Genomic DNA, 24,308 nt, shown 5'->3' with positions numbered 1-24,308 from the left:
GAAAATTTCCAGAAAGTATTATACTAGGGAAGAGTGCTGCCAAGAAGAATTACCTCCCCCTGTTGGCAGCTCCAGGACATAGCATGATGGAGAAGTCAAGGCACCTCATGGAGCACCTTTTACATTTAAGGTTGCAGAGTTCACGTAAAAAAAAAAAAGGAAAAAATTATAAAAAGGGTAACACATGCTGTAAAACAGGCATGGAAAACTCATGATGCAATTCATCTGCATCTTGCAAACAAACAAAAATCCTCCTCAAAACCAGCTTATTCCATGTTCATAATTTTAATGGTTTCTTAAAATTTTAGGAAGGAGAAACAGGTTTGTAAACTTATTCCATCAGACAAAAAAAAAATCAGCCACAAACAATATCTAAATCATCATAGTCTGACAGATATACCTACTTCTGAATATAGGGGAGGAGGCAGAAAACGAAACTCCTGGATGTATGCAAATAATGGTCCTTGCAGTGCTCTCTAAATCATCAAAAGCAGCTACAGGAGCAAGGCCAGACTGTCTGTTTTCCTCTGTGACCACTTCTGCATAGTTAGGAGGTGCTGGAGGGAGAAGGTACATACAGTTCAAACAACAAGTTCTTATGCATGACAAAATACACATGATAAATATTAGACTTCAACCACTGAAAGATTCACCAGCAGATAAACAATGACTTTAAAATTGTTAAACAAAAAAGGGAGACTATTTTGTTCTATTCTGATATTAAGTTTATGTTCAAAGACAGACTGACCACTGTTTATTGTGGCTGAATTATCCCATTAAAATTTAAATCAGACCAAAGATAATTTATTCTCTGTACAAGTAGAAATGACAGAACACTGCAGTCCTCTGTACTCCAGAAGGCTCCAGGTCTGGGATTTGTACTTAAAAAAAGCAAGATATTAGATGTGCAAAAAGAGAAGGAAGGAAATACATAATTCTTTCTTTGGCCATGAGAAATCTCCCATAGAAAAGAATATTATCTTTTCACAAAGCCTTGGCTACTAAGGCTGATGAGAAAGCCCAGAAACTGTTATTATGGGTTGCAATGCCTTATAACCAAGAATGCAATTGGGATACTGGAAGTGGAAGCAATGAAGTTATGCACAGATACAATGGTATCCTGTGCTTTTTTTTCTGCCGCTTTCCAAAGAAGCTAGATTTCACTGCCTGTCCTAGGGACAGAAAGGCAGGGAGGGGAAAAAAAATCTCTTGCTCTACACAGAACAAGCAGGTGGCAAGAAAACATCCACAATAGATCTCCTGTGGGCTTTATTATAAAAGCATGTAATTTGACTCTGTTAACAAGACTACAATGAATAAAGCAGACAAAAATCAAGAGAGCAGCAAATTGATTGGGATTTGTATTATCATGCTACCTTCTAGTCTTTCAGGCAGAGTCAGACCAAGCCAGTTCATGCTCATGCTACCCTGGCTGCTTACGCTTGATGTTCTGCTACCACATGGATGTAGAGGAATGGTACCAATGACCAGTGGTAAGTTAAGGAACAAATCCACAGCTCCTGGAATATCAACATATACCTGAAGAAAAATGAAACAAGTATATGATTAAAATGTGGGGGTTTATCAGCATTTCATAAGTATTAGTCTAAGTTATCTTTCTATGAAATTTTTCATGAGGAGCTTGTTTCTAATAGCCCCTGTGAAAAACTCCAATCACTTGTTTTCAAAGTTTTAAAAGTGTAATAGTAATAAAATGGTTATAAAAATAGTAAAATAATTAGAATAATAAAAATTTGGACAATTTGGATTAGGACAACACAAGACAATAAAAACAAAGAGTTACAGACATCTGGGTACCTTTTTCTGGGCAAAATAAGCCCGAAAAAGGACACACATTAACAGAGGATTAACCCTTAAAAACAATAGCCTGCTGCATATTCATACACTGTTGCGTTATTATTTCAGGGTTTATCTCAGAAACCTGAGTCCCTCCCCTGAAGATTACCTCTCAGGTTTGTCAGTCATCATTCCTTTCCTCACCCTGACCCCTGCCGAGAACTGTCTGTCAATCCTGGAATTCCAGAAGGGCGTTGAGTGATTGGCAGATTCAAAGGATGCCGTCTACCCCCGGGGGAGGGGGGGGGGGGGCATTGGGCCATCCAGGTGGCCTTTGTCCCCTAAGACCTCCTCTCCTGTGCCTGGTTGGTGGGTGTCATGGTTTGAGCCTGGCACAATGCCAGTGCCCCCATGACAATACCTCCTCCCTGGTATCTACTGTGAGATGTGATGTAACCAGTAATAAGAACCGCAGGCTCTTGTTTAAAAAAAAAGAAAAAGTTCATTAACTAGACTACAAGTGAAAGAAAAACACACAAGGAAAATGAAAACCTTACAACAGCATTCTCCTCCTCCTCCCACCAAATTCCCAATACTATTGGAATAGTAATCCCAATATAACCAGTTAGATGGTGCCTGGGCCAGTTCTGAGCTTCGCTGCTGGGCCAAAGGCAGCACTGCGGCGTTTTACCCCAGAGATACCTTGGCTGAGAGGAGAGTGCAGCGGGGCACAGGCTCAAGTCCAGGCTGTCAGGACTCCGTTTTCCTCAGGGGAGAGCTTCTGGCGATGGTGGAGAGAAAGGGAGTGGATTCTGCTAGAAGGTTGCCAGATGTTTATTCCATTGGTACAGAGATGTCTGCACTGGGCCACTGCTGCTAACAGAATGAGGCCACATGGTCTCATTAACATTTTAAGCTCAGGACAGGGGAAGGGGAGGGGACAGGTGAGCCACCAACCAGGTGAAGGGGCAGGGTCTCAAGGGACTAGGGACACCTATCACACGACGCCTTGCTGGTATGTTAGCCTGATTGACAGGGCACACTCAGCGAGGGGCGAGGGGGAAGGGAGAAGGTAAAACAGGATATTGCAACACACCACAACATCTCCCCCTAGTTTTGTTTAAAAAGAAGAGGACTGTGTTTATGGTGCAGAATGATTCTATTGAGGCTTCCAGGTCATCCACTGGAGTACTGAGGGCTTCCAAATGGTAGACCTCAGGAGGGGGAGATGAGCTTGAGATTAACTTGAGAACCATGCGTCTGATTACTCCAAAAACAATGCTAAAAACTACAATAACTACAACTAAAATAAACAGCACTAAAATTACAGTTTTCAGAGTAGATCCCAACCAGCCCGAGAGTCCCCAGCCATTGAAAAGTCCATTCAGCCCGTTGTCAGTTTCTCTGTTGATGTCTGAGAGCCTTTGTCAAGGCAGTCCGTATGTGGTTTGGGCTGCGGTAGGAGATCGCAGGTGGGATGATCACGAGTAGGACGAGAAGCAGGCTCGGTCTCATGGCATCTCGAGGCTTCACATGAACAGTGGGATCTAAACTGGTACAAGGAACTTGAGACAGACATATATTACAAGCTATTCCAGATAGGAGGCTTAAATGGAATTTCCTCCAGAGAACGCGCGCGGCGTTTTCTTCTCCAGGCCGCGTGAGCAACCTGGGGCCCTTCCGCAGATTTCTCTGAGACTTTGGGAACATAGGGCTTTACCCATTTGGAAGGAACCCACCTTAAACCAGAGGGGGTGGACACACAGGCGTATCCACGTCCCCAAGTAACCAATTTGTAAGGTCCCACTATTTTCCAAGTCTCAGGGTCTTTTACTAAAACCAGAGGTTTTTCTTTTATCAACTTGTGACTGCTCCCCCCAAAGTGGCGTAGGATGGGTGGGTTCAGGCTGTCAAAAGAACAATTCAGAAAATTGATTGTGAATAGTGCCCTGGATAACCGGATGTGGGGAGGTTCTACCTTCAGAACCTGTTGTTGCTGGTCCAGGACCCTTTTAATATCACGGTGAGTTCTTTCTACAATGGCTTGACCTGTAGGGGAGTAGGGGATGCCAGTTTTGTGCTCTACTCCCCATTGCTGCAGGAAGCTCCCGAATTTCTTTGGATTTAGAGGCAGGCCCATTATCAGTTTTCAGCTCCTTGGGGATGCCCATGAAAGAAAAAGCCTGTAAGAGGTGCTTAATAGCATCAATACATGATTCTCCTGTGTGGGCAGAAGCATAGACCGCTCCAGAAAAGGTATCTACACTAACATGAACATATTTCTGCCGTCCAAAAGACTGTATGTGTGTTACATCTGTTTGCCACAGTTCAAAACTGTTCAGTCCCCTTGGGTTTGCTCCCGTACTCACTGTAGGGAGTGCATGTTGTTGGCAATTTGGGCACGTGGCCACAATCGCTTTGGCCTGTTCTCGAGTGATGTTAAACTGACGAACCAGGCCAGGTGCATTTTGGTGGAAAAGCTGGTGGCTGATTTTTGCCTGTTCAAAAACATTTGGGAGAGTGGCCATCACTGCAGGTGCAGCAAGAGCATCTGCCCTTCTGTTGCCTTCAGCGATAAACCCTGGCAAGTCAGTGTGTGACCTGACATGCATCACATAAAAGGGTTGCTCTCGGTGAGTGACTAACTTTACCAGTTTGGAAAGCAATTCAAAAAGTGCGATGGTAGACACTTCTTGCAGTATTGCTTGATCTGCCCTGGATACTACTCCTGCCACGTATGCAGAGTCTGTAATCAGATTAAATGGTTCTGAGAACCTTTCAAAAGCCCTAACAACCCCAGCCAATTCAGCAACCTGAGGTGAACCTTCCACCTCAGCAACATCCGTCTCCCACTGCTGGGTTTGAGGATCCTTCCAAGTCATAACGGACTTGTATGACCTCCCGGACGCATCTGTAAAGACAGTTAGAGCCCTTTTTAAAGGTCTCCTACTTAGAGCAGTTCTTAATTTTAAAGTAAATTGAACATATTGTTCAAACAATTTGCAAGCGGGCCGCGCTACCCAAAATTGTCCTGAGTAGGAATCCAGAGCAAACTGCAACACTTCATTCTCTTGAAACAATTGTTCCAGTATTTTCATAGTATTTTGACCTGATTTTAACTCAACTGGAATGTGAATGCACTTAAAATCACATCCTGCTAACTCCCTGATCCGGGTCCTTGCTTTCTGGATCAGTTCCGCTACCAGTTCCTGAGGCTTTACAGTCTCTTGGACCTTTTGTGACTGAGGAAAACCCATTCTATGATCAAGAGAGAGTCCCTCTGGTCCCGGTCCTTTTTTGGTGTGTCCTTTGCCTTAGGTGTTTGTTTTTCCTCCCACTGGAAAATAATTCCATGGAGGTGTGGCAACTTACCTAGGATGATAAATTTGAATGGCAGATCAGGCCGGCATCGGTGGGCCTGTCTTGTGGACATTGCAATCTGAACCTTTTCTAGAGCTTTCCGTGCCTCTGGGGTAATAGACCTAGGAGCACCTGGGTCCTCTCCCCCTTTCAATAAATTGAAAAGAGGGGCAAGGTCTTCATTAGTCAGACCAAGCCATGGTCTTACCCAATTCAAAGACTCACACAACTTGTGGACATCCGCAAGGGTCTTGATCCTTGGATTGATTTCTAGTTTTTGAGGAACAATGGTTCTATTTCCAATTTCTAAGCCCAAATACTTCCAAGGTGGCATCTTTTGAATTTTCTTTTCCTGGAGCTCGAACCCTGCAACAATCAATGCATCGATCGTTAGGTCAAGCGCATGTGTTAGAAAATCATCATTGGGGGCACACACAAGGATATCATCCATATAATGATAGATGAATGCCTTCTCTGCGGCTGCACGCACTGGGGAAAGCAGGGAAGAGACATACCACTGGCAGATAGCTGGAGATACCTTTAATCCCTGTGGAAGAACGGTCCAATGGTACCTTTTCATAGGAGCTTCTGAATTGATAGAAGGGACAGAAAATGCCAAACGCGATGCATCATCAGGGTGCAATGGGATTTGGAAGAAACAATCTTTAATATCAATAACAGCTAATTTCCAATCTTGGGGAAGCATTGTTGGGGATGGCATACCAGGTTGGGGAGAACCCATATCTTCAATTACATTATTAATTTGTCGGAGGTCACAGAGGAGTCGCCACCTCTTTTTGTCAGCCTTTTGGATGACAAACACTGGAGAGTTCCATGGGGACATGGTCTCCACAATGTGGCCCTTTCTTAGTTGCTCTTGTACTAGTTCCTCAAGCACCTTTTTTTTTTGTTTACTGAGTGGCCACTGTTTCACATCAACTGGTTCGTCTGTTTTCTACTTAAGTTTTTGGGTGGGGCGCTGTTGTTTAATGACTGCTGCACAAAAATGCTGCGGAGAGTCTGGAATATTAATTGTGACACCCCACTGGGCCATTAAATCTCTCCCTAACAAAGGTTCTGAATAATCTAACACAAATGGACGGATATTTGCCAACTGTCCGTTTGGACCCTCGAATTGAATAATGCATTTGGATTGTTTTGCCAATTGCAGACCTCCTACACCTCGAAGATGACCAGCAACATTTTGTAAAGGCCAGTGTGCTGGCCAGTCTTGTACTGGAACCACTGTGCAGTCTGCACCTGTGTCTACAAGCATCTCAATGCGTTTAGACTCCCCACCCCCACTGACATTGCACCACAATTTGGGTTTATCTGTCCCAATAACTTGGACCCGGGCGACTGTGGGCCCTTGTTTATCGACATTTTCAGGTTAAGATGGCACAGGGATAGCTTGAGCAACAATTTGTCCCTTGGGAAGAAACAGGGGTGGGTGGAAACAGTGCAGGCTGAGAACAAATTGCTTGGGATCTGATGTTGTCATTCCCGGAGCAATTTCGATCTCTTGTGGTGTGTTTTTGTCCCCAGTGATGGTGTACTTACAACGAATTTGGTTCCAAGTACCCTTCTGTTCAAGATTTACAGAGACAAAATGCCAGTCAGTGTCCTTCAGGTGGAGTGACTCTGTCAGCTGCAACCTGTAAGGCTCATTGACAGAAGATGCGGTTAATACAGAATCACTTAAATCATAACAAAGGTTATTTTGTTTCACTTTCAACAGTGGACTAGCAGACTTGGTCTTTGAAGCACCTGCTTCACTTACACAAATGTTAATATTATTGCGCGCTTGATTTATTTTGCTACCCTTATTCTCTTGGCCTGCTCTTTTTATGTCTGCACGCCTGGCAGGGTGGTGCTTTACTTTCAGTTTTTTTGTTGTTGACCCCCAGGGAGGGCTTGCAGTTCTCCTCCCCTGCTATTTTTAAATTCATCAAATTCCTTTTTCAGGGGGCATTGGTTACTCCAGTGTCCTAGCTTATTACAAAGCAGGCATGGTTTAGTGGGCTCAACCATTGCTGGTCTCCGCTGCTGCCCAGGGTACTGCTGTGCTGAGGGAGAAGGTGCAGGGCTTGCAACAGCGACACGCTGAAGTGGTCTTGGCAGCAGCCTTGGTCTGGTGTCTTCAGCCACACTCATCAGAGGCACTTTCCTGTTACAGACTAGAAGCATATCTTTTAATGTAGGGGAAGGTTCCATAGGAAGGCTCAGGATTGCCGCTCGACACTGTTCATTTGCATTTGTAAACGCTATTTCCTCTAAAATTGCTTCCCTAGCATTTTCCTTTTTAACCTGTATTTCAATGGCTCTAGTTAGCCTTTCTACAAATTTCAAAAAAGGCTCTGATGGTAGTTGTTTGATTTTGCTATAGGGCTCAAAAGGCCCCTCAGGTTGGAGGGAAAAGAATGCTTTTTCAGCTGCTTTTTTTACTTTCTCAAGTGTTTCTGCAGGAATTGCAGCAGCTTGGACTGAGGGAGAAGACCATTGACCCTCACCACAGAGGTGCTCCATGGTGATAGGGTTACCATTGTTGTCTTTTGCTGTGTTTGGATCAGCCTGTAAGCTTGGGAGAGCATCTTTTAGCAGTTGTTTCAATGCTGATTCCCATAATTTGAATTCCGTGGATGTCATGAGACATGAAAAACGCTGTTTTAAATCGTGTGGAACCACAACAGTCCTACTTAATTCAGAATTTAAAAGGCCACGGAAATATGGACTGTGTGGACCATATTCTTTATGAGATTTACAGATCTCTTTAATCAATTGTCGCCCAAAGGAGCTCCAATTGGCAGTAGGGGCTGCTCCTCCCTGAGCTGCAGGCTGAAACGTAACAGGAGCCAGTGACAACATGGCACTATGCATTGGGTCTGCTGTTCCCTGCTCTGTATCTCTTGAATCAGAAGCATTGGGATCACAGCTACAGGTTTGGGGTCAGGCAGTGGGTGTGTCCCCACCGTGGGAACCCAGGGAGGGGGCGGGGACAGGGAGCCTGCAAGGGGCGGGGAAACCGTGGGAACAAGGGGCGGGGTCAAGGGGCTGGCAGGGGGCGGGGATACCGTGGGAACAAGGGGCGGGGTCAAGGGGCTGGCAGGGGGCGGGGTCACCTGGTGACATCACGTCAGCAGACGCCCCCTGGGAGGAGTAGAGGGGCGGAGCTGAGGGTACTGCAGGAAAGGCGGGGGGAGGGGGGAAGGTGTCACCAGGAACAGGAGGAGAGGGGGATGGGGCAGGAATTTTGGGATGCTTAAGAGGATTTTGGGAAGAAGAAGACCAGGTTTGGGAAGATGCCACATGGCATCCACCATCTTGCGGACCCCTTAGGGACTGGGGGCCATTTTGGACATCACTGCTCTCCGGAAAGCTAACACGTGCTCTGGGTTTTAGAGGAGGGGACACAGGGAGTTGGGAAAGCCATGCAGCCTGGCCAGGGCTTTGTGAACAAAACAACTCAGGTATTCTTGCACACTCTGGGAGCCGACTTCCCAAAGAGTGTGCTCTCTTTAAAATACCAAGTTTTGAGGAAAGAGGTTTAGGGGTTTTAGGGCTAGGAGAGGGAGGAACAGGGAGAGCAGAGGTACATGGCTTTACATTTGGCTTTTTCTCCATTTCCTTTTGTTTGAGCAATGCTGTTCGAATTTGTAAACTCCAGAACACAAATTTAGCTGAGGGTGATTTGCCAGATTGTCCTAAGGTTATCAATTCATTCCCAACTTTATCCCAGAATTGAATATTGTGGATTTCTTCAGGGGAAATGTTTGGGAACTGCAGAAAAAGCCATCTTATAAACTGTTTCAATTTTCCTTTAGAGAATTTCACATTACTCTTGATTAAAATGCTAACAATATTATAATACACTCCCCTTTGTACAATGCTAAGTTTGGAACCCATGTTAGATGTAAAAAGCAAAGTACTTAATCCCGCCTTACCAAAAACAAAGCTAAAATCAGCTACCAATTTCTAAAAAAACCACAGATAGAAAGCGATAAAGAGCAGACAAAAGCTTCACAATGCAGCTGTATATACTGCTTTTAAAATTCCCGGGCAGCAGCAGCAGGGCACGCCCTGCCGAGCTGAGGCAGACACAAAGCCTCTCCCGCCGTGGAATGCAGCCCCCCCGCGGAGCAGAGGGAGCAGCCACTCCACGTGGCAGCCGAAACCGGGACGCCCTGCCGCCGCGTGTGCAGAGCACTCCCGACCCCGCAGGTCCCCCGGCCACGTGGAAAGAGAGCCCCCCCCTCCCCCGCAAAGAGAAAGAGAAAGAGAGTCTCCTAACACGTGTCTGAGCACGCTGCTGAGCCGGGGGGGGGGAAGGGCAGCGAGCGATCCCGCTCCGGCGCGAATTTTAAAAGACAGTAAAACAAGCGGCAGAAAAGCTAAAACTAGAACGCTATGAATTCTCGTCTGTGGGGCTGCGCAGCCAAAAATGCAAAGGCAAAAAGGAACAGAACTCGCGACAGAGTCTGTTTTTGAGCTTCTGCTCTACCGAAAGCAGAGATACTCATGTGAAATGGAAGCTGTAGGCTGGGTCTAGGCAGGCAGGTCTCCACCGGAAAAGGACCTCTCTCTGGGTGCAAGAGAGGCTCCCCTTTTCTTCCTCTGGAAAATCTGCTCACCACAATGAAGCTGGGCTTTCCAGAAGGCGCCGAACAGTCCACGAAACTTTTTCTGGGAGTATTCCCAAAGTCTCTAGCTGAGGGCAATGCAACCAAAGCCCTTCCAGCTGGATGCACGGCTGGCAGAAACTTCTCTGAGGAACTGCGAGTCCGTTCTAGGGCTGCAGAGTCACTTTGCCCACCCACAGGGACGCCAATATATTGGAATAGTAATCCCAATATAACCAGTTAGATGGTGCTTGGGCCAGTTCTGACCCTCGCTGCTGGGCCAAAGGCAGCACTACAGCGTTTTACCCCAGAGATACCTTGGCTGAGAGGAGAGTGCAGCGGGGCACAGGCTCAAGTCCAGGCTGTCAGGACTCCGTTTTCCTCAGGGGAGAGCTTCTGGCGATGGTGGAGAGAAAGGGAGTGGATTCTGCTAGAAGGTTGCCAGATGTTTATTCCATTGGTACAGAGATGTCTGCACTGGGCCACTGCTGCTAACAGAATGAGGCCGCATGGTCTCATTAACATTTTAAGCTCAGGACAGGGGAAGGGGAGGGGACAGGTGAGCCACCAACCAGGTGAAGGGGCAGGGTCTCAAGGGACTAGGGACACCTATCACACGACGCCTTGCTGGTATGTTAGCCTGATTGACAGGGCACACTCAGCGAGGGGCGAGGGGGAAGGGAGAAGGTAAAACAGGATATTGCAACACACCACAACACAATACCATACATCTTCCAAAATCACGAACTCTTAGTCTGGCACCACCCTTTAAAATACCCAATTCTCAGTTCATCCAAAAGGGAGGAGTCCTTCTTGTAGCCATGGTGTCTTCTTCCTTTCCATGTTCAGTGCTCTCACCACCGAACTTGGAACCAAGCTGTCTAGAGGGTTGTCTTTCAAGGATGCATCGTCCCACTCCAAAAGGCACAGTCTCTCCTTTCGGGACATCTGTCCCCCCCATATTTTTAGCACCCCCTGGGGCCGAGGGGTATCCACACTGCACTCCTCCTGGTTCTGAGGCCCAGGCTCCCCCTCGAATATAGTCTCTGCATGGCACAGAAACAGTCCATAGCTATACAAAAAGCGTCCAGCAACAATGCTACTCCATCACCCTTTCCACCCCCTGGGGTTCTTCATTCTCTCTCTCTTGCTCAGACCTTCCTCTCCTTCACTCAGTTCCTTCTTCATCCTCTAAATTCATATCTTCTCCAGGGGACGGTTAATGCTCTGCTAAGTTTTCATTATCCACAAAAGGGTTAAAAGCCCTTACACTCGGCTGGACCCCTTGCGGCAGTTTCTCCCCCCCCCCCCCCCCAGTCCTTCTCCGCAGCCCTGCGGCCCTGCTGCAGGCTCATGTTTATGGAATTTCAAGGTAACAAGCACAGACTGCCTTCTCTCTCTCCATCTCCCGAGGGGAGGGGAGGGGGGGGTGGGTAGAATACCTCTCATGCTCCTCCATTCCTTCCATTCCTCCACCCCTGGGCCCCTCAGGATCAGGCCTACCTCCCCCAGGCCACGCGGCTTTCCCCTCCCCCACCCAGCAGCAGAGAGCTGGGCAGGGGAGAGCTCTGACCTCTTTCACCACAGGAACCCGAGAGGCCTCCCAGGTGGGCAGCTCTGGTTTTTAACCCCTGTGTTTTCTCAGAGGCGGATGTAATTTTCAGTGGTCGTACCAAGTGCCAATCTTAAAATCTGAGCGTCCATTGGTGGTTTGGTGGTAGTGACCACAGCTTCCCAGAAATCTTATTTCCAGTCAAACGACCACACTGGGCTTCCTACCCCTTCCCTCTCCCTCTCCCCCGGGTTAAAAGGGCAGGCAACCACATGGCTCGGGGAGTTCTGTTGGAGCTGTTGCTGGATTCAGAGGCCTGGGGGCCAGAATAAAAGCTCTGCATTAAAACCCTCCATCAGAACCAACTCCTTTCCTTCACCATTGCCTTAAAGATTCTCCATCAGAGGAAAACCCGAGGAGTGGACCCTCTTTGTGAGGAAGCTCCATCCCACCACCACCAGAGCTCCAGCATTCCTGGACTTGTCTCCACATGCCCAGCCACACCACAAAACTAGCCAAAAGTGTCTCTGGGGTGAAACACCACAGTTGCCGCTATTTGGTTCAGCAGCAAGGGTCAGACAAGCTAAGGCACGTCTCGTCCTGCTATATTGGTAAATATATCAATAATACACCTCACACATGATGCATAGATTCCATTCAAACAAAGAATTCTGTCTGGTCAGTGTCAATTTCTTCCTCTTAATCCTAATGGAGTCTTCAGCGTTGAGCAAGGCAGGAAGAAGTTAGTTTCTTCTGATAAGGGAGCAATAAATTCTTTTTCTCTGAAAGATTTAGGTGTCCTGTAGCTGCTGTATTGCTGTGAGTCCTCTCTTAAAAAAAAGTATCTGTCATAGCATAGTTTCTATTTTAACATTATGTTATAACCTAAAACTATATTTAACACACTACTTAAGAAAATTAATACAGCATAACTTTCTAAAATAACACATGTAATAGTCGTTTAAATATTTGCAAAAAGCCAATCAGAAAATACGCATTTTTCACAGCCCCTTTTAGGGTCCATGCCCCTATGCAGACATGAGCTCTTCAAGTTAAGAAGAGTCTTAACATGAGCCCTCACATGGAAATGCAGTGTACTCATTAAATGCTCGCTTAGTTGACAGACAACTGCTTTGAGAACTTGCATGATTTAAACTAAATTTACTTACCAGACCTCCTGTCATGACACTAATACCAGAACATGTATTTCTTTCATAACTAATTGTAAAATATAGTAGGGATAATTCATGCTATTAATGTATGGTATAAAAATATTGTGAAACCCAAACCGTGTCTTTTGACTACTCCGGCCAGGAGCAGCTGTCTTATTTAGATTCAACTAGTTCCCGGATGCACGTTAAGATAACAATCGATGCCTTAACATAAGAATAGAAGCTTCCAGGGCCATGATCGTTGGTTTCTGGTTTCCCTAGTTGTCGGGGGAGCCACTCGAAAGTGATTATCGCCTTGCCGATTGCATATATCAAGACAGTCAGTTGTGCCACCCTGACACATCTGAATACATGGCTCCTCCAAAGCCGATTGACACCAATGGCACACCTGGATGAGGCTTTTGTCCACCTCTGTACATGGAAAGCAACAGCAATGCATGTGAAGAGACACAAAGGAAATTTGGTCATCTTTGCCTCAGGCAGAATAAATTGTATAAAATTTCACTGCATGAAGCTGCGAGTGTGAACCAGGGGAACTCTGACATTCGGGAGGTCAGATCCGTGTTCACCTGGTGCCGATCCAGGGCTCGACGCTGTCTCTTTGGCTGTGGTGGTTTCGAAGACCGAATTTCGGTCTCACAGACAAATTAATAAATCTTTGATAATTTTTGTTATGAACAAAAATTCGGTTAATATTTTTTTTTGTGAGAAAAAAGTTACAAAAAGGCAGCCAGATCTCTGTTCCTGCCAGGGTTCTGCGTGCTTTGTTATTGTAATCACGGGTCATTGCCGCTTATCGCCCCTTTTGTATTAGTAAAGGCCCTGGCTGGGGTGGGGTGATGGCCCTTCCCCGAGGCTAAGTTTCCTACCATAGTGAAGACACCTGAGAGGGTGGGGGGGGGTTATGCAAAGTGACTCCAAGACCAGCATGCTTTTGGGACCCCGACTTCAAAATGCAACGAGAAAACCCTAAAAACAACGAGCCACCTAAGAGTTGAGAGACTAAAGTGATGTCCGGACGTGAGGAGCCAAGTGCTGAGCTTGCAGAGATGCGGAGTCCCTCTCGCCCTGACCATGGGAGTCGTCCCCAGCGCCGAGACTGAGGGGGACCACGCTGAGAAAGTAAGATCTGAAGGGGACACCACGCCCTAAAGGCTCCCACGAGGACCGGAGTCCCCAGCTCTGCCCCTGGTGGACAGAGCTGCACATGTCCTCCTCCTCTGAGTCGCCCTGGGAGATGCGACGGGGACTGCAGCCCTGCCAAGCCGCCCAATCCTGAGCTGATCACTTTTAATAAAGGCATTAAAAAGGAGAAGAAGTCTCCTGGCCCTGTTTATTTCAATTTTGGCTCACGATTTGATAATTTATAACACTAATCATCACAAAATGCTGTGCTAGAAATTTGTATGGCATGTTGGAAGCAACTCATTCTCACGAGTGAAACAGACTGCCCAACATACCATCAGTGAATACTCCACATGAATTGTACTACAGTCAAGGATTGAAGGGGAAACAGGCGGAATTTTCAACTGTTTGCCATTCCAGGTTTCTGTTTTGCCAGATGACAAGGATTCCCCACGGAGGTTGGCAACAAGCTGTCTGACTTCCTTCATTTTCCCTTTGGCATAGAATGCCTGCATTTGACTTGGCACTACTATACGGGAAGAGTAATTCTCAATCTCAGCAAAGATCTGAATTGATTCACCTGAAACAAAAAGGAAAAAAAAAAAAAAAAAACCTCGACAAAACACACCAGAATATCAATTTCTCTTTACATTTACAAGGCAGTTTAAGCAAACTTTCACATTGTTTATGCTGTTATAACAATGCTGCTATCACTGCTCTACCTGAAAAAAACCACATCCACTGATGCTAATAGAAACAAGATCCCCATAAGCTGTTTTAAAAGGAAAACGAAAACAACACATTCAAAAAAAAAAACAAAAAAAAACCTAAAACCAGTCTAACACCCAAAACATGCCAGTCTAACAGATGAGGTCATTGAACCATCTAGAGATACAAGTTGCTTTCTCTTAGTTAACAGGGTATGCAGAGAAGATTGCTAAATGCAGACTGATGTGGTACAAATATCCTTAATGTTTCATTTTGTATTTGTTCAGGTTTAGAGCAAATTTGGGGAAGAATCTTCTCAAAGGAGCTCCGGTGGGAAAAGCAGATCTAATCGGCCCCTCTCCTCAACTGGTCCGGGAGGAAAGAAAAAAAATTCCTTGGAGAAAGGTGGAAAAAAAACCCCTGTTTATTAAACAATAAGACTAAAACAGTATCAAAACAATGAGACCCCTTGCCACTTTAAAAGAGATGACAAACTGAGAAAACTCCGGGTTCAAGCAGCAGCTCACTCAGTCTCTGATCAGTCTCTCAGTGCTGGAATTGTCGCAGGCCAGGGCCGGCCCAGTGGGCCACAGCTGCAGCTGCCGGTGCTCTCCTGGGTGTTCAGTCTAGAGCAGTTCTAAGAGGTCCAAAGAAAAGGGAAAAAAACAGTCCAGGGAACTTCTTTGCCTCAGCTAGCTAACACTAACTAAAAAGCAAAAGAAGAGCTCTCTGTCTCGCTGTCTGTCCGCAGACAACACAGTCAGGAGCAGGAATGTGGAGGAGTGAGTGCAGTGTCTGAAAACAAACTGCGCGCTTCTTCTCTCTCCCCCTTCACTCTCTGTAACACTCTTAAAGGTACAAAACTTATTATTATTCAACATAAACAGAATGAGACGATTGGGGATAAAAGCATCATATAGTCAACCCAGGACATTCCACTCTTTATCTCTATATCGTCTGCTTACTACTAAAACTAATGTAAACTCTAACTTACAAGTACATACGTGATACATCTATTATATAACTATACACAGACAATGGTAATAACATTCAGGAAACAGTGATATTTATACAGGTTTTATCTAACAATCAGGTCTCCTTGAGGTACACATTGTGTTCTTCTATCTTTTTGCATTATCTACTATGTGCCACTTGGTCTTTGAGCAAAAACAACTTCACGAATGGGTTTGTTTGTATCTGAGGCAGGATTAATCTAAACTGTCTTTTCTAATAAACTTCTGACATGTACTACTGGGACTTTGTCTCTATTTACTTTCTGCAAAGGCTCAGATTGGGCAGGGCTCACTCTGTTAGTAGAGCCTCGGGTGTTAACTAACTAGGTGGCTTTTGCCAGATGCTGATCTCAGTTCTTGAAAGATTTCTTACTTAATGCTTTCAATGTGGTTTTTAACAGTCTATTGTACTTCTCTACTTTGCCTGCAGCTGGTGCATGGTAGGGGATATGGTACACTCACTCAATGCCATGTTCCCTAGCCCAGGTGTTGATAAGGCTGTTCTTGAAATGAGTTTCATTGTCTGACTCAATCCTCTCAGGGGTGCTATGTCTCTACAGAACTTGCTTTTCCAGGTCTAGGATGGTGTTCTGGGCTGTAGCATGAGGCACAGGGTAGGTTTTTAGCTATCTAGTGGTGGCCTCTACTATGGTCAGCACGTAGCTCTTGCCCTGGCGTGTCTGGGGCAGTGTGATGTAGTCAATCTGCTAGGCCTCTTCATACTTGTACTTGGACTACTGCTTACCGTACTAGAGGGGCTTCAGTCGCTTGGCCTGCTTGATGGTAGCACACGTCTCACAGTTATGGATAACTTGAGAGATACTGCCTATGATTAGATTTACTTTTTGGTCTCGTGCCTACTTATAGGTGGCATCTCTGCTCTGGTGGCTTGAGGCATCATGGGCTCATCGAGCTAAGAATAACTCTTTTATGTTCTCAATTTAGGTCTATTTTGGACACTCTTATCTTTGCGGCTTGGTCTACTTGCTCATTGTTTTGGTGCTCTTCATTAGCTCTACTCTTGGGTACATGGGCATTTACATGGCGGACTTTTACAGGCAGTTTTTTTATCTGGTAGCAATGTTTTTCTACTCTTCAGCAGCTTAAATTGGCTTTCTTCTACGTTGCCAGTTAGCTTTTTTCTACTTTTCTAGTTATCTCTACAGAGCATTGGCTACTATCTATCAATCAGTATAAAGGTAGAGCTTTGGCCATTTCTCTCTCTCAGCAATGTTTAGGGCTAGTTGAACAGCTTTGAGTTCAGCAAGTTGGCTTGATCTACTTTTTCTTTCAGTGGCTTCTGCTACTTGCCGTGTGGGGCTCTATACAGCTGCTTTCTACTTCTGGTTCATTCTTACAATGCGGCACGAACTATCAGTAAAGAGAGCGTATCGTGTATCTTCTGCTGGCAGTTGGTTGCATGGTGGAGCTTTTTCAGCTCGTGTCACTTCTTGTTTTCTTTCATCAGAGAGACTAAAGTTTTCACCTTCCGGCCAGTTTGTAATTATTTTCAGAATTTCAGGGCGATTCAGTTTTCTAATACGGGCGCGCTGTGTGATAACAGCAATCTATTTGCTCCATGTAGCACTGGTGGCATGGTGCGTAGAGGGAACTTTTGCTTTGAACATCCACCCCAGCACTAGTAGTCAGGGTGCCAGGAGGAGTTGTGCTTCAGTGCCTATTACTTCTGAGGCAGCCTGGACTCTTTCATAGGCAGCTAAGATTTCTTTCTCTGTTGGAGTATAGTTGGCTTCAGACCTTCTGTAGCTTCGACTCTAAAATCTCAGTGGTCGACTCCGAGTCTCTTCAGGCACCTTCTGCTAAAGGCTCTAGGACAAGCTATGGTTTTCGGCTGCAGAGTAGAGCACATTCTTCACCTCTGGTCTTGTCTTGACTGGGCTAAGGGCTACTGCATGAGCAATTTCTTGCTTGATCTGTGCAAAGGCTTGTTGCTGCTCTGGGCCCCAGTGGAAAGTGTTCTTCTTACGGGTGACCAGGTAGAGAGGGCTCACGATCTGACTGTATTCGGGAATATGCATCTTCTAAAAACTTATGGCGCTTAGGAAAGCTTGTGTTTCTTTCTTATTGGTGGGTGGAGATATTGCTGTGATCTTGTTGATGACATCGGTGGGAATCTGACGCCGTCTGTCTTGCCACTTCACTCTCAGAAACTGGATCTTTTGAGCAGGTCTCTTGACTTTGTTTTTCTTGATGGCGAAGCCAGCTTTTAGGAGAATCTGGATAATTTTCTCTCCTTTTTCGAACACTTCTGCTGCTGTCTTCTCTCACACAATGATGTCATCAATATATTGCAGATGTTCTGGAGCTTCACTCTTTTCCAGTGCAGCTTGGATCAGTCTATGGCAGATGGTGGGGCTGTGCTTCCATCCCTGGGGCAATTGGTTCCAGGTGTACTGCACGCCTCTCTAGGTGAAAGTAAACTGAGGCCTGCATTCTGCTGCCAGAGGAATGGCGAAAAATGCATTGGCAATGTCTATAGTGGCGTACCACCTTGCTGCTTTGGATTCTAGTTCGTACTGGAGTTCCAGCATGTCCGGCACAGCAGCGCTCAGGGGTGGGGTCACTTCATTCAATGCACAATAGTCTACAGTCAATCTCTATTCTCTTTCAGATTTTCGCACAGGCTAGATGGGGCTGTTGAAGGGTGAGTGGGTCTTGCTGACTACTCCTTGGCTCTCCAGCTCTCGGATCATCTTATGGATGGGGATCACAGCATCTCGATTCTTTCGGTACTGTCGGCGGTGCACTGTTGAGGTGGCAATTGGCACTCGTTGCTCTTCCACCTTCAGGAGACCTACTGCAGATGGGCTGTCTGACAGTCTAGGCAAGCTCTTTAACTGCTTGACACCCTCTGTCTCTACAGCAGCTATTCTAAATGTTCATCTGAGTCCCTTTGGGTCTTTGAAATACTCACTTCGAAGGTAGTCTATGCTCAAAATACATGGGGCTTCTGGGCTAGTCACAATAGAGTGTTTCTTTTACTCATTTCTAGTCAGGCTCACCTCAGCTTCTACTAAAGTAAAATCTTGTGATCCCCCTGTCACACCAGCAATAGAAACAGACTCTGTCCCTACATGTCATAATGGGATTAATGTGCATTGTGCACCAGTGTCAACTAAAGCTTTGTATTCTTGTGGTTCATATGTGCTAGGCTAACGAATCTACACAGTCTAAAAAACACGGTTTTCTCCAGCCTCTACTTGGCTAGAGGCAGGGCCCCTCTAAGCCTGGTTATCTTTCTTTCTCTGTGCATATGTCTTGGAGGTTCCTTCAAGGGGATCAAAAATATTGTCATTATCATCATATGTGACAGTTCGGCTACTGGCTACTGGAGCTGCTTCTCTTTTGGAACTTCTTCTCTGAATCTTCAGTTGTCTCACCCGTTGTGCCAGAGCAGAGGTAGGTTGTCTATGCCATCTCTTCATGTCTTCTCCACAATCACGCAAATAGAACCACAGCTCAGCTCGTGGGATGTACCTTCTCTCGCCGTCTGGGGAACGTCTGCGTTGGGTACCAGAACCTCTGATCTGTACCACTGAGATTTGGAGACAGCTCTCTTTAATTTCTTCTCTCAGTTTCTTGTGACTTTCTTCTATCTTGTCCTCTAATTTTTGAAGACGTGTTTCTACTGCTGCGATTCTGGCATGTGTTGGGCTATTCACAGTGTCTGCATACGCTCGGAGCTTCTTTGCTACATCTAGCACAGTCTCTTCACCATCATCTTGCTTCATCATTGCTAAAGCAGAAGCATATTCTCGTGGCTCAAGTCGTACAAGTTTTCTCTACACCACAGATGTGCATGGTACTAAGTCTGGATTTACAATGTTTCTATCATCTGAGAAGACAATCTCAGCTACTGCCATTTCCCTCAGGCGTTGAATTCCTTGTTCTATGGTTTTTTACTGGGTTTGCTGCATATAGAGATCGTTTGAGCACAGGTATCTTTGTGCTATACTTCTTAGGACTCGTTCCCAGAGGCTGTGTGGATTAGCCCCGCTCATCATTCTTTGATTTATGGCAGGATCTTGTGACAGGGATCTCAAATGCCTGGCTTCAGTGCTATCTAAAATTGTAGCCTCGCCTGCACCATCTCAGAGACGGACTAGCTAACTAATTATGGATTCATCAGACTTTCGAGTGTAGTCCTTCCTTAGGCCACGAAGGTCCTTCAGGGAATAAGACTCAATATTTGCGTCTGATCTTGCACCTGCTGCTTTGACTCCTGATTTTACGTCAGGAGGCATTGAGGTTCCTTCTCTTGTATCACCATCATCATCATCATCTACTGGTCGATCAGTTTTTTCCGTGCGTATCTCACTTCTAGTACTGGTAGCAACAGCCATGGGTTTAGATGCTGGCTTAGGCTCACTGTCTGGTCTGGCTGCTGGCTTCGAGACTGGGCTGTTGGCTACAGCTTGAGTGACTGGGATAGCTGATTTATCTCCCTGCCCCCCTGCCTCTGTCTGCTGCTCGACAGTATCTAACAAAGTGCGATAAGCATAGGCCAGGGCTCAGCTTATTGCAATTAGCTTTTTCTCTTTAGAATCGTCATGGCACTTCTCTTTTAGGTACTTCCCCACCTCTGCTGCGTTCTGAATTTGTTCCCGTGGGAAATCTCAGTCTACAGGATCAGAAAATTCTTTCAGGGTTTGGCTTATATTTTCTTATTCTCTACTCCACTCAGGATTTTTCACGCTTGCATCTGCTTCTGGATCAGGGGTCTAACTAGCTCTTCTGGATATCTCAGCCCTCATTCTAGAGAAGCTACAGACTATATAGAGGAAACTTACTAAATTAAATACTAGAAAGATGGTCTCTTTAACATTCAGGGGAAACTGAACATTCTCAAAAAGTGATATAACCGATCCAAAGGAGAAGAGGGAAAGGGAAGGCTGGAAAGTCTCATTTTTAGCTCTTCCTCTAACAGACTGAGTGTAGTTACTAATAAATTCCCAAAACATACCACTGGAATTGGGATGCAGGGTAGGATGAAGAAACTATAAACTATACATGCTGTAAACAGAGGTCAGTATTTTTTTGAACGCTTTATAAATCATTATCACTAAGGCCAGCACAACAGATATTCTAATCTGTACCCCTCTACCGTAAAAATTACTTGTTAAGGACAATAATCTTAATGACCAGAAAGGTATTGAAACCTCAAAAAGGTCTAGAGCCCAGAGCCATACAGAGGCTTTCACAACCAGAGACATCAGGGGTTCAAGCATCATGGCTACTAACGGCTTTAACAACAACAGACACACAATTAATAGGGCTTTTTTCTACATTTTCTAGCCCCACGTTGTGCGCCAATTCATGTATTTGTTCAGGTTTACAGCAAATTTGGGGAAGAATCTTCCCAAAGGAGCTCCGGTGGGAAAAGCAGATCCAATCGGCCCCTCTCCTCAACTGGTCCGGGAGGAAAGAAAAAAAATTCCTTGGAGAAAGGTGGAAAAAAAACCCCTGTTTATTAAACAATAAGACTAAAACAGTATCAAAACAATGAGACCCCTTGCCACTTTAAAAGAGATGACAAACTGAGAAAACTCCGGGTTCAAGCAGCAGCTCACTCAGTCTCTGATCAGTCTCTCAGTGCTGGAATTGTCGCAGGCCAGGGCCGGCCCAGTGGGCCACAGCTGCAGCTGCCGGTGCTCTCCTGGGTGTTCAGTCTAGAGCAGTTCTAAGAGGTCCAAAGAAAAGGGAAAAAAACAGTCCAGGGAACTTCTTTGCCTCAGCTAGCTAACACTAACTAAAAAGCAAAAGAAGAGCTCTCTGTCTCGCTGTCTGTCCGCAGACAACACAGTCAGGAGCAGGAATGTGGAGGAGTGAGTGCAGTGTCTGAAAACAAACTGCGCGCTTCTTCTCTCTCCCCCTTCACTCTCTGTAACACTCTTAAAGGTACAAAACTTATTATTATTCAACATAAACAGAATGAGACGATTGGGGATAAAAGCATCATATAGTCAATCCAGGACACATTTATGTAAAAACAGTAGTACAGACTCCAGCTTTAAAAAGGAAGGAAAATCACACAGAATTGATTACAGGATCGCATACCTGGGGTATAGCCCTTTATTTCAATTTTGGCACTTAAAGATATTGGGCCTGAGGTACAAAGCCAACAACATAGAGTCTTTTCTTTTGTGCCTGCTTGGGGTGACTGCAAGAAGAAGAAAAGTACTGTCCATCAAATTATGAGCTCCATTAATCTCATTGGGTATTTGAACCAACACAGGAAAATAATAATTTTCATAATGTGCTTATTATTACATATTTTGATAAACAAAGCTGGTTTCATAGGAAAAGTCTCAAGCAGTTTAAATAACATTATACAGATACAGTGTTTGTCCTAATTCCACTGGTGTATTCGTATTGCTTTTTCTGTGATCCTCCATACTACATCTACAATTGAAACAATGCTAAAAGAAAATACTGTATAGGTTAAAACAAAAGGCTTCATAGCCTACACATCCCAACATAATGCTGCAGAGCTTTTAATTTAACTAACAGCAGATTAGAACATCTTCACACTTTCGATTATGCTGCATTTCCAAAACAAAATAACTAAGCTAAACTACTGTAATCTTTACTCCTGCTATTTCCTCAGTTTCTGAATAATCCTGTTTCATCTATGTTAAAAAGACTTATTTTACACAACACCAGGATTTAGGGCTTGAACCAAAGCCCACCTAAGTCAAATGAGAGACCTTCGATTTTCATGGAGTTTTTACAAGGTCCCTTTGCAAGCTGATTTTTCACCCATACACACAAGAAATCTGTTTCAATGGTCTTCTGATTTTCTTTCCCCTCTAGATTAAAATTTGAGAAGGGGATAAAAAAAAGGACTTTTAGGCCAGACTGAAATCAAATCCTCACTGAGAACAGTTGTGATATTAAAGTCATTTTAATAAAATATTTCAGAAAAGGATTATACAGAATTGCGATAGTTTCCTCCCCATTAGTAGAAAACGATCCATATGGAAATTAGCAGTTGAAATAAACGGGACAGGAGACTTTTTCTCCTTTTAATGCCTTTTTTAAAAGTGATCAGCTCAAGGTTGGGAAGCTCGACGGATCTGCAGTCTCTGTCGTCTCTCCCAGGGTGACTTGGAAGAAGAGAAATGTGCAGCTTTGTCCACTAAAGGGCAGAGCTGGGGGTCCTGTCCTCAGGAAAGCAGTGGGCGTAACCCCGTGTTTCACAGCTTTCGGGTTTGCCATCCAGGGTCTTGGCCTCAGCTGAAGTCTTCTTGCTTAAGGCGAGGGGCAACAAGGGTTTTCAGCATCTCTGCAGGCTGGGTACTTTGTTCCTCACGTCCAGATATCACTCTGAACTCTTAATTCTGTGTTGGCTCGTTGTTTTTGGGGTCTTTTCGGTAAGTTTGGTGGGGTTCCTTCTCATGGCATGCTGGTCTCAAGGCTGTTTTGCATCATCTCTGATGCTCCCCCCATGTCCCCTCCACCCACAGGTAGAACTTTACTTTAGCAGCAACTGCTTTAACTGGTTTTGCAACTCTTTTTCCCCCCCAAAAATTTGGCAGATTTTTTATTTTTAACACCAATTATGCATTGCAGTAACTTTTTTACTTTGAATTTTTAAGTTTGCAGTCCCTCACTAAAATATTAAGCATTTCATTGTTCCATCATATATTATTCTTTATTTATAATTTAAGAGGACCAGTTCACCAAATTTTCTTCCTTAATGAGTGTGATAAACGAATCGACCAAATTTAAGAATCGTACAATTATCTTTATTATTATGCAAGCAAGAATAAGCAAGATTCAGCGCTGGGCGGCCAGGAGTCCCCGCTCCTCTTAGGCGAGCCTTTCCCCCTTTAAAGTTAGCTTTTTATTGTCCTTTTTCTCCGGATTCCTGGATGACGTGGTCCGTCTTCTGCGCGTGCTCCTCCGGTTGCTAGGGGGTCTTTTTTCTGCCTTCTGGTGGTCGTGGGATGAAGGCCCCAAGTCTTCCTCTTTTTTCCGCTTTCCTTATAAGGCATATCTAAAAGTCTAAATTCTACAAGCTAAGCATTCTTGCAAGGTTAATAATTGTTACCATATGTGTTTCAGAAAGTCTCCTATATCTATGGGGTGAAATTTTTCCAACCAAGCAATTCTAGCGAGGTTAGTAATTGTTACCAGATGTAGCTGTATCTGGTTACAAGGGGGGGGGTTTGTAACCCAAGCAATTCCTTAAAAGTTTTCCCATACGTAGCCGCATAGGTATCCTGCTAAACAAGAGCTATTTAGCTATTGTTTTATAATTTAAATTATCTAGCTATTAATGAACAAATGTATTGTTACTTATTACAATGAGAGTCTACAAGTTGGTAGTATCAGTTTAGACCGAAAAATGCATTTTACGTCTTGTAAAGATCAAGCAACTCCAAGTACAGGATAACTTGGCCTTCAAAATAACAGAAGTTAGAGTTGTTAAACTGGTATAATACTTAAAAGAAGAGCTGTACTTAAACTAGCAATTAAATATTAGGTAAACTTACATGCTGACATTGTTTCAGTTATTATACTTCATTATTTTTATGCCAGTAAAGGAATGAGTAGTTCTGTCAGTTTTTACCAGTAACGAAGGAGTGTTAATATCTATATGTTCAAAGACTGTAAATTCCTTCTTTAATTTTACTGGTAGAAGCCAAGGCCTATGCAATTCAGCTTTCACCCAATACCGCACACTGCCGTGTCTGCCTTTGAATGAGATAGCATGTGGTCTGTGCAGGACAAAGGTCAAAATCGAGTAAAGTTTTTTTTCTCATTCCAGTACAATTGATAGGATTTGGAATTAGTATGTTGTTGAGGTTTAGGATTTTTCCTTTTATTTCTCTTAGGGAATATTCTCCCATTTTGTTGCTAAGAAAAAATAACGGCCGGTACTTAAGAGAAACAAAAGAAGTAACCACAGAGAAGGGGGAGGAGTGCAGCTGGCTTTACT

The 24,308-nt window shown here is 44.7% G+C and overlaps 1 protein-coding gene across 1 annotated transcript in view; it reads right to left on the bottom strand.

The window, feature by feature from the left end:
- The window catches only part of LOC141726888 (arrestin domain-containing protein 3-like), a 53,559-nt gene that overhangs the window by 1,324 nt on the left and 27,927 nt on the right, over positions 1-24,308 (bottom strand). Inside the window, 6 exon segments of the mRNA XM_074531990.1 lie at positions 405-471; positions 473-557; positions 1,377-1,539; positions 13,958-14,202; positions 21,422-21,524; positions 23,940-24,087. Of these exon segments, the coding sequence (XP_074388091.1) occupies positions 405-471; positions 473-557; positions 1,377-1,539; positions 13,958-14,202; positions 21,422-21,524; positions 23,940-24,087 (811 nt within the window).

Source organism: Zonotrichia albicollis, chromosome W, assembly GCF_047830755.1.
Source record: "Zonotrichia albicollis isolate bZonAlb1 chromosome W, bZonAlb1.hap1, whole genome shotgun sequence".
Lineage (NCBI taxonomy): Eukaryota > Metazoa > Chordata > Aves > Passeriformes > Passerellidae > Zonotrichia > Zonotrichia albicollis.
This window is presented reverse-complemented; position numbering and strand designations above follow the sequence as displayed.